Below are 14,400 nucleotides of genomic sequence, written 5' to 3' on the forward strand. Positions count from 1 at the left end.
AGTGCTGGCTTACCCAACAAGCAAAATAATTTGTCAGTGCCTGAGTCTGTTTTGCTCGACTTTATCTAATTTTAAATTATAATTTTTTATCGCTTCACTTATCTGATGTATTGTGTATGGTAGTAGGAAGATTTAAGCTACATTTTCACGATCCTCGACACCTCAACGAGTCTATATGTCTACGATCAGTCTAGTATCGGGGCATTGAAATGGCAAGCTGAGCGCTTCATATACCCTGCACCGAAGGGTATATTAAATTTAATGAACACAGAGGGAGTGAGAGGGGAAGAAAAATAGTTCTGAGCTGTGCGATTTCTTTACCTTAGAAAAAATGTGATGCTTGAAATATTCTAGACTATATACTATATGGCCTGGCTCAGTCAAGCTCAGATAGACACGCCCACCGATGAAAACTACTGAGTATCTCATTGAATGAAACACAGAAAATAAAAATGTAGCCTAATGGCAATTCTTGCGTCGCATCTGCGATCTTCAATTACCAGACAAAATACAAAATATGTGTCTGTCGTTACACATTCCATTATTTAGTTTGTTGTTTTTCTCTTTCGGGTTGTACAGATGGGGAAACCTACCATTGAAATAAAATTAAATTACACTAGGCCTGGTTAGCCTACGGCTTTGTTAAATTAAACATGAGTACTTATTTGCATTATTCACGCTTTCAACTAAAATTACAGTCTCACTATAAGGGGTACGTCGGTTTGGCTTATCGAAAAAACTCAAGTTCTGGTTAAAATTGAATTAATTGCTTTATCTTGTCCTTGTCGTCTTTAAAGCTTTGCTGCTGCTACTGCTGCTGATGCGGCGGCCCATTGCATTAATTCATCCGTTCATTTAGTCCTGCTCGGCAGCGCCCGGATAATAGTATGGTGGTGGGCGCTCGTATTCGGAGGACGGTGGTGCCTCTGGCGGATTGTGGTAGCGTGGCGGCTCATGGTCCCAATGCCTGTCGAATACAAATCCACAGAATTAGTTTGTCTCATCATATGTTACGACTATAACGACGAAACAGACAGGGTGCTCTATTATGGGAAGGATATGTGTCTCATCAATTCCTATCTTTTGATTTTATTTTGTACATAAAAAGCTAAATTTTATGCGATGCGTTATGGGATGAGTGCAGCGAAGATGTGATGGGCGAGAATTGTCATTAAATTAAAAAAAAAAAAAACAGAAAACTCTATAAAATAATTGAGTGCTTCGCGCAACTAGGTGGATTCCCTTGTATGGGTTGTTTTGACTGAGAAAGCGCATTTGACTTAAGGTACAATTGTGCTCTTTAATACTAGAACATGAGGAAAAGCTAAAGTCGAGTGCCCCGACTTTGAAATACTCCGTACCTATGTCCAACCCATTTATAAGAAATAACTAATAGCGGGGAAGTTGGGAATGATTAATTATTAAAAATAAATATTTGTTGCTCATGTGAGATCTGAGATCTAGGTGTTCACATGGACGGACAAACAGATTTGCCTTGTCATGCTGATCAAGAATTAATTCATTAATATATCCATATGGATAGTACAAGTTTAGATGCCCAGTTTGGTGTCCCTAACTCCTATCGTTCAAAAATTCTCGATGTTCATACAGACGGACATGTCTAGAACGTTTCGTGTGTGCCTTTCACACACATTCCACTACTAGTATTATGCTCTTTAAGCTTCCGGGTACAGTGTATGAAAATCTAACCATTGCAAAATGAATTAAAATAGTTGTAAAATAAATGTAATCTAGACACATTGAAACACGGAAGTAGAGTCTGTTCACGAATCTCAATATGCTTGAAGTCTCATATGGTAGTTTCGCATATTAACAGACTGACCTAAATCTAAATTGTTTACATATTAGAAATATGTAGGAGGCTTATCTAATATAGAGTGTAGAAGGTATGTAGGTAGACTTGCTTGCTTCGAAATTGTGCTGAAATAGTAAAATATTATATGTATCGCATAAGTCTTAGATGCCGTGGAAGCGCATGGGATATTGAAGGGTATATGGTTTGGTTTTTTTGTGGACAGAGGCTTACTTGGGGGCCATGTCATTGTAGCGCATATTGCTGCTGCCTGGTCCTTCGGCTCGAGCGCCACGCGATCCGCTGGGCGAAGCGTCCTCATAGAACTCCTGCTGCTCGCGTCGACGATCATAACCTTTGCGCCGTTTCTTCGGTACACTGAAGATGAACAAAAAGGAATGAAAGATGTTAGAAGTGTTAGATGAATTGGGGTTCTCTCATTTGTTTTGGACATCTTACTTGGCCAATGGCATATGTTCGCGCTCGCTATAGGCGTCATATAAGTAGTCGCTGCTGCATGCAGATGCGTTATGTTAGCAATGAAATGAAAGACATGAAATAAAGTTAATAAATCGTTCACCACATTCGACAGCTCTTTTCGAAAGTATGTATATATATATGGAAATATGAACCAAACGTCAGTGTTTTGAATAAAAATGGGGGATATGCTTGGTTAGGTTATCGTTTCGTTGATTGATTTCTTTTGCTGTTAGTCTTGCTTGCTCTTGCGAGTGCTTTGGTGACTTGATTGGGGTGTTATATCGCTAATAATGCCGGCTGGAACACTTTCAGAGTTGTTCAGTTGCGGAACAAACTTGGCGTTGCCGCCGCCACCGCCTCCGCGTGATGTGCCGGGGTCGGGACAACTACAATATGTTTGTTGCCCACCGCCACAAGTCACAATGGGCGGCGGAACATACGGGGCGCCTGTACATACAGGACAGCTAACAGAGGGGGAAGGCGGGAGGAATGTATGTTAACAACAAGTTAGAACGTTAGCTTCGAAACGCCGAAGCTTTAAAATACACTTGCAAATGTATGGTAGAGACTGTAAACATTCGGAAATTAAAAAATCTTTTTTTCAACATCGGATACAACACTTTCCAATATCCATTAGACTTATCATGTTGTTATAAACGATTCATTCATTTTTTATACAAAGTCAATTTTAAACACGATAGTTTCAAAACAGCTAGAGCTGTCACGGACAGGGCTATATTAATTAGTTTTGGAATGGAATATTTCTTTAAGTCTTTTCCAACATCGGACCACAAGTAGTACATATACACTTTGCAAGGTTATTGTTATAGTATAATTGGTTTCAGACAGACTGTTGTGATGGGTTGGCTTAATTTGACGAACTTTGTTCTGTCCATTACGACTTACCCGCCTTCGACGACAGTGGGTGCCGGGGCGACATAGGGATCGATCTTTTTGTAGAGGCACATGAGTTTATGGGCCACCCACAAGGTTGGCAAGAAGAGCAAAGTGGCCAGCAGCAGACCAACCCAGAAACCGTTCTGTAAGCAACGATTTAAGTTTAGAAATCATCAATCGCGTGTAGGCAATGGGCAGAATACAAGCTTACCATTGGATCGACTATACGGTGACAAATCAGGTCGACGCCACGATGATATAGGTACGCCAATGGTCCACAAGGACCCACTCTAACATCTCCCTCATGAATCACATATTCTTTGTATGCGTCGACTGACTCCTCGACCCATTCGCTAAGGTTTCGTCCCAGCTCATTGACATATTGCTTGCCACGCGATTTTATGAACTCCTCAGCTCGAATTATGGAACCAACTAGTATGTTGATAGAAGCACTGAAATTGTTATTCTCATACAAGATCAGCTTATCGATCTCCTTGACTATATCCTCAAACTTGTCAATAATAACATGCAGTTTAGTAACAAACTGATCATCATAAACCTCCAGATTGTAGGCCTCGTTTAGCAACGAGATATGAGCGAAATAATAAGTATTTCTCAGTCCGGAACCAAAGCCTCGCAGTCTGCCGGCCATGGTGGGCAACGGTGTGGGAGTTAGAGGCTTACACAGATACTCTGTAAACTGCGAGCTATGATAGTTCGCCAAGCTGTTGTTCGCCAACTGACGAAGCTGATGCTTCTCATCGGTGGTCAGAATTTCCACCTTTGACAGATCATCAGCGAAAGCAGGCATACCATCCGGGTCTACGCTCTTATGCAAGAGTTTGATGCGAGAAAGTTCATCGATGTTGTAAATGCCGTTCTCCCTCAATATTTGGAATATAGTTTTATTCGCTTCACACGCTGCGATCGCCGCTGACATATGCATTGGCGGTCTGGATTCACCTCCGCCACCATCACCACCAGGGGGCGGTTTTCCACCACCTTCGCCGCCGTGATCGCCACCACCGTGATCGCCACCACCACCGCCGGCTCCAGGAGGAGCAACTTCGCCACCGCCGCCTGGAGGTGCTGGTGGACCATCGTCACGTGGCATGAATTTATTAAGATCTACGACCGAGTCAAGTTGTCGGAACAAAGCATTTTCCGTCTTGTCCCTGTGGATGTAATCATCAGATATACACATGGCTGTAGACACATTATCCACAAAACTCACCTCAATGGAGCACAGGCGCCATGGTATGTCACGAGGCCGATGATAAAGTAGAATAAACCGATTAATGTAAGGATTGAGAACACCATAAATATCAAGATTATGGCTCTGTAAAGACGAAACACTAATTAACTCCAAATTCCCAATTAATTACAAAAGCCACTCACAATAGAAGACACGAGGCACCGGTGCCTTTGTTACAGCAAGGATCCCGCCAGCCTCGGGGTCGTTTGCCACAGCAGCCAAACAGGAGAGCGATTATCAATATCACTAGAATCTAGAAAGAAAAAGAGGCAGTCACAACCAGGCGACATTCTTTAAACCATAAACAAGAAATACTTACAACTATTAAAATAAAACAAATGACAAGATTAATGTAATAGCGATCGGATCCAAACTTCTCATACACATCCTCAAACGATCTCGTTGAATGTATCGTATTCAGATATATGTCACTGATGACGGCATCGATAATGTTGCGTATGTTGGTCGCTTGTGAGCGGAAGACATCGCGGCCAGCCGACAAGTCACGAATAATCGGCGGCGTGAGCATCCTTAAGTGCTCTCTGATCTTGGATGAAATATCCCTCAAGCGCACCAGTGCCCGTTTCGGTATCTCAACAAGCTGCCTTGCTATAATGTCCTCCATGGCCTCCACATAGGCAGTGGTGTTCGGTACCTGTAAGAATAGCATGCATATGAGTGGCCAATGCGTGCGGCAGTTCAGACTCCAAATGCTTACCAAATCATAATGTATGCAAGGGGACATGTCAATAAACTCGATATCGGTGCTGCCCAAAAAGTTGATGCAATCTTGTGTGCCACAAAGGTTGATGCACGCGAAATTCACGTCACGCTTAACACCACGCACACCTGCGAAACAGTCAATAAGGTTGCTCGTTAGTCATACGTAAGATAGGTGAACCAATTAATAATCGATTCAAATATCAAATAAAGTACTCTGCTAAATTTTTAATCAACAACAAAGATTCGATTCTAGGCCACTTTTAAAACTATGATTGAAAAAGGACTCTCCGACCGTTTGCACCAATCGTTCTTACGACAACTATACTATATGACATATATGATATAGGTTATGAAAAAATCAAATCTGTTCAGGGTATCGTAATGAAAAAAAGTTATTCCACTTCCTCAATGGCAACTAAAAAAACAACTAAAAAAACATACATATGTAGGTTGTAATAAACTGGTTATATGCTTCAAAATATTCAATGTTCACATCTATAGCTGGCCAGACTAACAGACATGGCTATATCCATTCATCTTGTCATGCTTCTTCCTACACCTATCACGCACATTAGTTCATAATTTCAGTTAACCTTTCCACCACTCTCCAGTTATATAAGGTAATCTTATGGGATTATTTCAAATCAAACGATTAGTAAAAAGTTTAATTACCATCTCTTAGCTGAGCAACAAGGAATCTAGCCTCCGTAATCATCGCATCCAATTGGCGCATGAGCTTCAGTGCAGCAGGCATATTAGTCAGAATACGCAGCAACTCCTCAATGGCAGAGCTTTCGGAAGTGTCGGAGAGATCGAGGAAGATATGTTTGTGAGCATCTGTAGATTGAAAGAGGCTATTGAATGTGGATGGCGGTTATGCAAATCGAATTTCTTTATCGTACCGTGTAGCTCCTGCATGAGCTGTGTTTCCAATTCTTGATAATTGTATACGAGCAAATGGTAGACATGGTCCGAAACATCCTTCAAGTATTTACATGTGTCCTCAGTGCCTTGCTTCACCGATGGGGTGGCCTGCTTGAAGCCACGATCCAAAACCTTGTTTGTCACCAGTGCTATTATGATGCCAAAACTGAAGCGTTCAAGAGATTAATAATATATATTGGATGAGGTTTGCATGAATAATACATACAGTATGCCGATGATGAGCAGCAGTAGCAGGAAGCCGAAGCAGCAACGAAGACGTGCATCTTTCTTCCGGTCGCAAGGCGGACATCCTTGTTTACAACGGCGACAGCAACAGAAGCAACAATAGCAAACACTAGCGGAAAAGGAAATGCGCTTAAATTTGACGACAATCAGCTAGGGTTAAATCTCTTTAATAATTTCTCTTCTCAAAAACTGTTAATCTCGGCTATTTAGGGTATTCGACTAAACTTTTCAACTGCTTAATTATAATACCCTATTTAATTAAACTCGTTTGGTAACCACAAAGCACTCTTTTAACATCTTAATCAAAAGTATCTTATAAAAAAAAGATTAAACTTACGCTATAAACGGTATCACGATTATCAGAATGAGCAGAATTAACACTAGGAGCCAAACCACCCAGTAGTGGGCTAATAGGTCTCTCCATTGGTTTTCTTCTACTTTAGGTCCCAGAGCCAGGGTGTCACCTCCTTTGGTTACAATGTACCCTGTAAAGAAAAAGATGTTGGTCAGCTTCATCGAATAACTGAGTACGGAGTGTAACAGGAACGTACCGTCTGGAATGGCCTGATCAGATATTATTGCATCGAAGAAGCTGTGAGTAAAATTGAATACTGGTGACATGCCCCCGGTTGCGAAAGTTTGACTTTCGCTGTAGGGAATCTTTGACTGGTAAATGGTATATTCGACCTGCGGCCAATGGGGTTGGCCCAGCTGTTCGTGGGTGGTGCCGTGACCCTCGTAACCCTTGCGCCAGTACGGTGGAGCAAGGGTCTCATTACCATCTCCATCGCCACTTTCATCACCAGGGTCATCCGGAGCTGGGGTTGCTGGGGTTTCTGCGCTGATCGGTCGTATGATAGTTGCCAGCGCCAATCCAAATATAGCCACACTAATGCCACATATAACATAATAAGCGATCTGCCGTTGACGGCGTTTTCGGGCACGCACTTTATAGCGTTTTGTCTTTGGCTTGAGCTCCATTTCTTCGCCTTCAGCCATTCTGTCTTCTGTCTTCTGTCCTGGCCAGGCCTTCTACAATTCTCAAATGTACTATTTTTGTCTATTCTCCGCTGCTTTAATTCTTCACTAACACGTTGGGTAGCTGCTATTGTTTTTGTCGAAGCAGCGTGCACCCATTTCACGCTTCAGCGGACTGCAAACAGAAATTGGAGAGAAGCTAACAATTAATATGTATATTTGGGAATGGCTGAGAAATCGCCAATGTCCTTTTCATGTTCAACTTTAAGCATTTAGGCGTTCATTTGCATTTGGCACGCCTTGACCTAATTACAAAGACTAGTCGTAGGAAGGCAGCGGTTAAGCGATTTGGGTGCGCCACTATCCTTTTTCCTCGAACAAAATTAGTTGAACCGATGCGTGGGATTGGACAGTGTGTGGGTGTGGGTGCGTTGCTGGGTTTCCACATTAATTACATGTGGACATAAAATACTGTTTATATGTTATAATTATTACTACGCATATCAATAAAATCTTTCGGGCACACATGCAAATTATTTGCTCACAAATTCTGACTTCATTCTGCATATTGTACCTTATACATGGTTTGACATACTTGTGAAATCCTAACATTGCTTTAAAAACCCGTCACGTTCACAAACAGTTTGCTGAGCACTCCATTTTTTGAATAAAATTTAAATATTCCCGTTTCCGAATTTTAATTTGATTAATCCCATTACTTTGCTTCACAAATAATACTATAAAATTACAATATCTCAAAGGTTGTTCAAAATGTATTACCAATTTCGGTTCCAACCGATCTGAGAGAACTCAGAAAAAGCAAATACTTTCATAACATAAAATAAACCAAATCTATATTTCAAGTAGACTTTACAGTGTTCTGTACTTTGTATCTACAATTTAATTGTTGAAAAGGTTCGGGCATTCTTCTTTATAATTATTCAATCAAATTATTATTCTCATTTAGTCAATTTCATTTCATTGACATTTATTTATACTATAATTTTTCTTTTTTCAAAACAAGTTGTTTTCTTTAAGTCGTTGCACTCAGATGATAACTATTTAATTTATATATGAGACACCTTACAATATTCGAACAAATTCAAATATGTACACATATTTTTCTTAATTTTGCTGTACTCAGATAGAACTTTTCGCTTTTTGCAAGGCAAATAACACTGCTAAGAACAATTCATTTTGCTTTAAACACATTGAATTATTGTTAACAATTCCACACTCCTTTATCCATTATGATGCCTTTTTATTATATATAGGCTGTAATATGTATACAAAACAAGACAGATCTTTGGAAGGCTGAGAGCACTGGCAATGTGCATCCAAAGTACATATAAGTACTATATATATGTATGTAAAATACAGTATATATAGTATACACACATAACACACAAACTCATCTTAACACTCTGAAGGCAATTCATTATTGTGAACTGAATGAATTAAATGTTTAAAATTTAGTTAAGCACCGTTTTAATTGTTCTTCATTGTTTTGTCCCGCGCAACTGCTCTGTGGAAGACTCTGATGCAGAGATGCGACAGCAGCTGGCTGTACAAGTATGGCTATGTCTATGCGTCTCGACTGTGAGTGCAGAAAAATCTGTATACCCATGTCACGGTTAACACGAAAAGCCAACCGATGCCGAGCAGGGCTTAGAACGGCCTTGACGCGAGAGGCAGCTTTTGCGACGGCGTTGGAAAACAACCAGGCACCGGCTTGGAGCCCCTACTAACGACGCCATTTTATGATGTCTCTGGCTCTGCCGAGCCATGGCCGTGGTCGTCGAGCATGAGACGACATCAGACATGGAACGCTCACTTCGCACCTACATACATATTTATATATAAACAAAACAATTTGCAGAATCAAGCACATGCGCACTGCAGATAACATTACACTCTCCTACACAAAAGCAAGCTCTCGACTTTGAAATAGTTTATAGGATACAACATTTCGATATACTTGTAATCAAGAATGAAAAGCTAGAATTGCTCAGGCCCAACGCTTATATACCCTGCCAAAGCCGAAAAAAAAAATTAATTAAACTTGACTCGTATTGTCATACTGATCAATAATATATACACTTTTGGGGGTCTGCCACGTCTCCTTCTGTGTGTTACATACATTCGCACTAAAACTAGGATACCCTTTTACCGTTTGGGTGCAGGGATTAAAAATAAAATATAATTATCAACACGTAGCGTGTGTATGTGTGTAATACAGAGATGACTCAAAGAAGCAACAGCTACATTTATGGCTATAATTTTCTTAAATATTGACCCATCTTGATGAAACTTAACATGTGTACATTTCATAAACCGGTCATTAAAACAATAAGAAACTTAGTGTTGAGTCTACAAAATATTAATAAGACGTTCGTCAACGTCTGATTAAAAAGTCATTCATTTATCAACAGTTTGCGAATATGGTCATATAGTTACGTAGTGGTAAAAGTTCCAGAACAAAAATGACTGTGTTTAAGGTGTGTAGAAAACACCCACCCGATGTTTGGAAGACACCCACAAGGTACTCATTTTTTACAACCCTTTGAGATAACGGTAATAAGCTTGAAATTGAAATGGTCACATAGCAGTACAAATAAAAAAGCAATATAAAGACAGACATACATATGTATGAAGAAAATTGTGCTTTCTTGAATGTGTCACCCACGCTTTCACTCTCCATCTGAATGACAATATTAGAAAGATCAACCTCATAGCTATTGACAGACCTTGGCTACTCCATGTTTCCAAGGAGTTGTGTAAATTGAAACAATTGTTATTCGCAATGTTATACAATATTTTCACCCAAGGCCTACTTAGTCCGGGGCAGTCTGTTTCTTTGTTTACAAAATTAAAATGAACGAAGCCGTGGGAGTTGGTTGATGGCTAATTTGAACACCTCAATGATTCGTATTACAAACAGGGTATACACACTATTCAAAATTTCTTCCGTCCAAAATATATGCTAAATGCATCGCCTCTATCTTTAAACATTCGATATGCAAAGTAATCGGTGTGGACTCATCTCTTGCAGGGAAATTTTTGAACCGTCTGGGTTGCAAAATTTTATCTGTAGGCTCCTCCGATTCATTAAAATATGTATGTATTCAACAATATTGTGTGCAAAGAAAACCAGAACCGAATATGATTCAATAAAATTCAATTCAATGAAGTTGGGCCTTTCAGTCAACGTCAATCAAACAGTAGTATTATTATGTTATTATTTAGTAGATGGCATGAACGGATTTTGATTAAATTAAAATGAATATTATAATTTACAAAAAACTACGTATGCGAAGCTTAACTTAAATATGTACATAGCTTTGAAATTTCGGGCAGTATAGACGAGATTTTGCAGTGGAAAAAGGAGAGGGGAAAAAAAATCAACTTTCCTAGGAGATAGGAGTGTCTAGATATCAAGTTTGGTAAATGTGGATTCAGCAGTGTCTAGTATTCAGATAAACGGACGGGCATACATACGTGTACACATACAGATAAAATTTCCTTGTCACGATCATTAAGAATATAATTATGTATATAGTTTATGAGATGCTTCCATCTGCCTGTTTCATATGTACTTTCCACAAACTTAATATGCCCCTCAAAAAGAAAAATCAAAACATGAACTATGTTATGAAGAGGAAGTGGATTTGGCGCTTTAAGGTTTGGCAAAGCTAAACAATATACATATACATATATGTATATATTTATCTAAATTTGACATGCATACGCACAGCTACATACATATACATACGTACATATATATGTAACAGTAAAAAGTGTTCCAACACCAACCGGTTTTCGCAATCGTGGTGACTCAGACCAAACAAGACGAGACTACTCAGACCAGACCCAGTCACTGATCGGAGAACGCAACAGCGAAAAGTGTCTGCAATTTAAAGCCAAGCACGAGCTCAACAAAGACAGAGCTCATTATGGGTAATAAATAGACAAAGAACAGTAACGCCGAGCGGCGAGCTGCGAACGATATTCAATTGTGTTTAATTATGATTGCACGTACACTCAGAAATGCACACGAACTGGCGTAGAATAGGAGCCCGCCTGCAAAGCGACCCAAAAACGTGTGCTCTTTATGTGTGGGATGTTTGCAGGTGCCATTTACATGAAATATACATACATAAACATACGTACATACATGAGCACATACATACATATGTATATACATACATATGTATGAATGTGTGTTTGTGTTCGCAGGTCAGGGCTTTGCGGAAACGCCAACGAACTTTAGATATCTCTTCTGTGCTGCAATCTGATGCATGCGTATATACATATGTACATATGTTACATACATACATATGTATGTATAAAGTAACGAGAGAGAATGTAACGGCCTCTTTAGAATACCGACACTGAAATGCTCTGTCAGAAGCAAAAAATAGAAGAACGAAAGCGTCACTGAACGAACAGGGTTGTAAAATATGTTCACTACTAACTGATTTGAACGACATTTTAAATAATATTTATTTAATGTAGCTCTGATATTTAAAACGAATATAAAAACTTCTTGCCTACATATCAAGTTTGGCTAAATTAGAAGGACGGACAGGAAGTAAATAACCCAATTAATAAATTAAAGAATTTTCTGATTGTAGTCACAGACGAGTAATGCTTCTCTAAATAGAAATTATTCCATGAATCATTAAAACCTAAAATGTAGATGGTGTTCTCAACCAAAAGAGTCGAAATGAACCCCACACAAAATGCATTTAATATGGTACCTGATTGAACCTTTGTAAGAAATTGCTCGTGTTTTAAAAATATCCTTCTATTCGTAATACATCGTGGTTTTAATTGGCTTCGTTAAAAAAAATCCAGAGAGAACTGAGCTTCGTTGTTTACTACATACACGTGCACAAATCTGCTATACCCTTTTACCCTTCGATGGGTGCAGCGTATAAAACAAAGAGAGACGAGACGTTCTCCTTCTGTGCTGGCAACAAGCATATCTGTGTGTCCAGCATATACACACATATGTATGTTTGTATGTGTTTGCTTCAAAGAGTCTATGTGAATGTGTTTATTATTACGCACAAGTAAATAAATATTTATATAAGTACATATACATATGTATTTATGTATGCACAATGTTTACAGCGAATGGATAAATAACGGGACAATAGATGCGTACGAATGCGCATACAAACATATGTACATACATACGTACGAATATGAATGTTTTTATGCGATAACAAGTGATATGTGTGCGCATATGTACATATGTATTTAACGACGCAGCCATTCAACTGAATTAAGCAATTGACTCAATAAACACATCCCTACACATATACACATATGTATGTATGTATCTAAAGACAGGCACATCACTTATTTACTCTCTACTTACCAGCAGCAATGCGCGCAATTCAAAGATGCTTGCCGATTTCTTTAGAGCCAATATATGTATGTACATATATGTTTTCACTTGCCCTCAATGCGCCAACAATAACTTCTTTGAAGCAACTGAATATAGTATATGTGTATGCCGCACACACACACACACACACATAGACGTCCCGCACCTGGAGCTCGGGTGAGATTGCACCTTCCTTGGTGACAGTCGAGAGCACCAGTACCTCCACCAGCGCCAATAGAGCCGCAAACTTATCGTATATGTATATGGCTTGTTATTGTATGTATGTTTGTGTCTCTTTCTTGAATGGACTCTGATGACCACGCTCGAATAATAACAACAAATTTTGAAGTAATTGGTTACACTATAAAATTATGTGGCACACGCAGAGACCTTTGTGGATGCGATGTGCGCATGTAGATTATTGGTAAAAATATATATTTTGAGTATTTTGTGTATAATTCCAATGAAATATTAAACTAATTATCAATTGGATAACTTTCAAAATTAACAACTAAATCAAAACCGTCCATATGTACATATGTCTAATGCCTAATTCTGCCAACCAGGTGTATATGAGTTTGTTCGAATTTTTAACGAATTTAATAGGCAACTTGTGTTTGTGTGCGTGAAGTGGAGCGGGCAGTAAAACAGCTTCCAGTGGCCTGCTGTGCATACAAACGTACATACAGAAAAATACATACACACACACATATGTATGTATGTATATTTGTATACATATGATGTGCGGTGTTCTAATTCGAGATAAAGCGGTTTTAACAAATCTGGCCCACTTCCCATAGGTCAAATTTTGTTCCATTACATTTACATTATCTTGCTGGCCCTGCCCCCAGCATTTGTTTAATGCACTTGCGATTTTTTTCTTCTTTGTTGCCGTTGCCTTTGTCAAGTGTTTGGGGCTGGGCTTGGTCGAACGGCAGGCGCCTGCACGCGTTTATTTTTTGAATCATATCACATATCATTCATTTTCACACAAGAACTCACATTTTATTCAGCCTTCCTTGGTTTTGTTAAGCATTATAGTTATGTTTTAATTCAAAGAAGCCTGACGAAGCATTCAAACGCGAACCCCGACAAACTATCCGCATACTAGAGATGGGCGACACCCATGTTCCTGTTACATTGTCACGACAATGACAAAATCACAAGTCACGCAGTGACCAAATCTGCTTAAATAACTCAATTGTTCCCATATCTGCAAAGTGCAGTTATCGATTATCGAAGCAGCTGACCGGTTACCGTTGATTTGTGTGCGAAAAACAAAAACGTTGTTTAACGTGTTCTCTACAAAAACGCAATTGTTGAGCCTTGCCAATAAATTGCATCACAATGCAAATCGGACGAATGAAAAGTCAAATAGTTTTGTAAGTTTTTTAAGTATGCGTGCCAATACACAACATTTTGAATATTTATACTGTTTGTTTAATTTGCGAATTGTTCACAAAATTATTAGGTTTTACAGGAAACCCGTTTATTGTTTATACGATATTTCAAAAACGGAAATATTGGGGGAGCAACCTCAAAATGGTGGCACGGCTGCAAAGTATCAATCGGTCGCATATTAGCCGGGAATTTATTTCAATATAGTACATACATACAATGTATATAACTAATATGCAACTTTAAATTTTATTCCCAAAAGTTGGCCTGATATTTCCTCAAAAAATTGTG

General features: G+C 39.2%; 1 protein-coding gene across 5 annotated transcripts; it reads right to left on the reverse strand.

The window, feature by feature from the left end:
• Window positions 1-524: 524 nt before the first annotated feature.
• LOC115632350 (prominin-like protein) lies at window positions 525-13,805 on the reverse strand. 5 transcript variants are annotated; one of them, XM_030529456.1, is made up of 15 exons: window positions 13,714-13,805; window positions 6,890-7,491; window positions 6,676-6,823; window positions 6,319-6,447; window positions 6,071-6,258; window positions 5,841-6,005; window positions 5,164-5,294; window positions 4,765-5,100; window positions 4,589-4,698; window positions 4,425-4,529; window positions 3,402-4,365; window positions 3,200-3,333; window positions 2,273-2,326; window positions 2,048-2,191; window positions 525-967 (listed from the first exon to the last, which is right to left on the reverse strand). In XM_030529456.1, exons 2-15 carry the CDS (start codon window positions 7,335-7,337, stop codon window positions 856-858), a joined length of 3,168 nt encoding a protein of 1,055 aa, XP_030385316.1. In that variant the 5' UTR covers window positions 7,338-7,491; window positions 13,714-13,805; the 3' UTR covers window positions 525-855. The 5 variants fall into 5 exon arrangements, with proteins under 5 accessions (XP_030385316.1, XP_030385317.1, XP_030385315.1 ...); XM_030529457.1 differs by lacking the exon at window positions 13,714-13,805 and adding an exon at window positions 12,703-13,178 and having other exon boundaries at window positions 2,273-2,323; XM_030529455.1 differs by lacking the exon at window positions 13,714-13,805 and adding an exon at window positions 12,703-13,178.
• Window positions 13,806-14,400: the final 595 nt, after the last annotated feature.

The sequence above is a fragment of the Scaptodrosophila lebanonensis genome, unplaced genomic scaffold (genome assembly GCF_003285725.1).
Source record: "Scaptodrosophila lebanonensis strain 11010-0011.00,11010-0021.00 unplaced genomic scaffold, SlebRS2 tig00001415-arrow-pilon, whole genome shotgun sequence".
NCBI classification, from domain to species: Eukaryota; Metazoa; Arthropoda; class Insecta; order Diptera; family Drosophilidae; genus Scaptodrosophila; species Scaptodrosophila lebanonensis.

Coding starts and splice junctions, on each gene's coding strand:
- LOC115632350 (XM_030529456.1), bottom strand. CDS start 7,337: ATGGCTGAAGGCGAAGAAATGGAGCTCAAGCCAAAGACAAAACGCTAT. Junction 6,006..6,070: donor GCTCATGCAGGAGCTACACG/GTACGATAAAGA, acceptor TTCAATCTACAG/ATGCTCACAAACATATCTTC. Junction 4,699..4,764: donor TTTGTTTTATTTTAATAGTT/GTAAGTATTTCT, acceptor TTTTCTTTCTAG/ATTCTAGTGATATTGATAAT.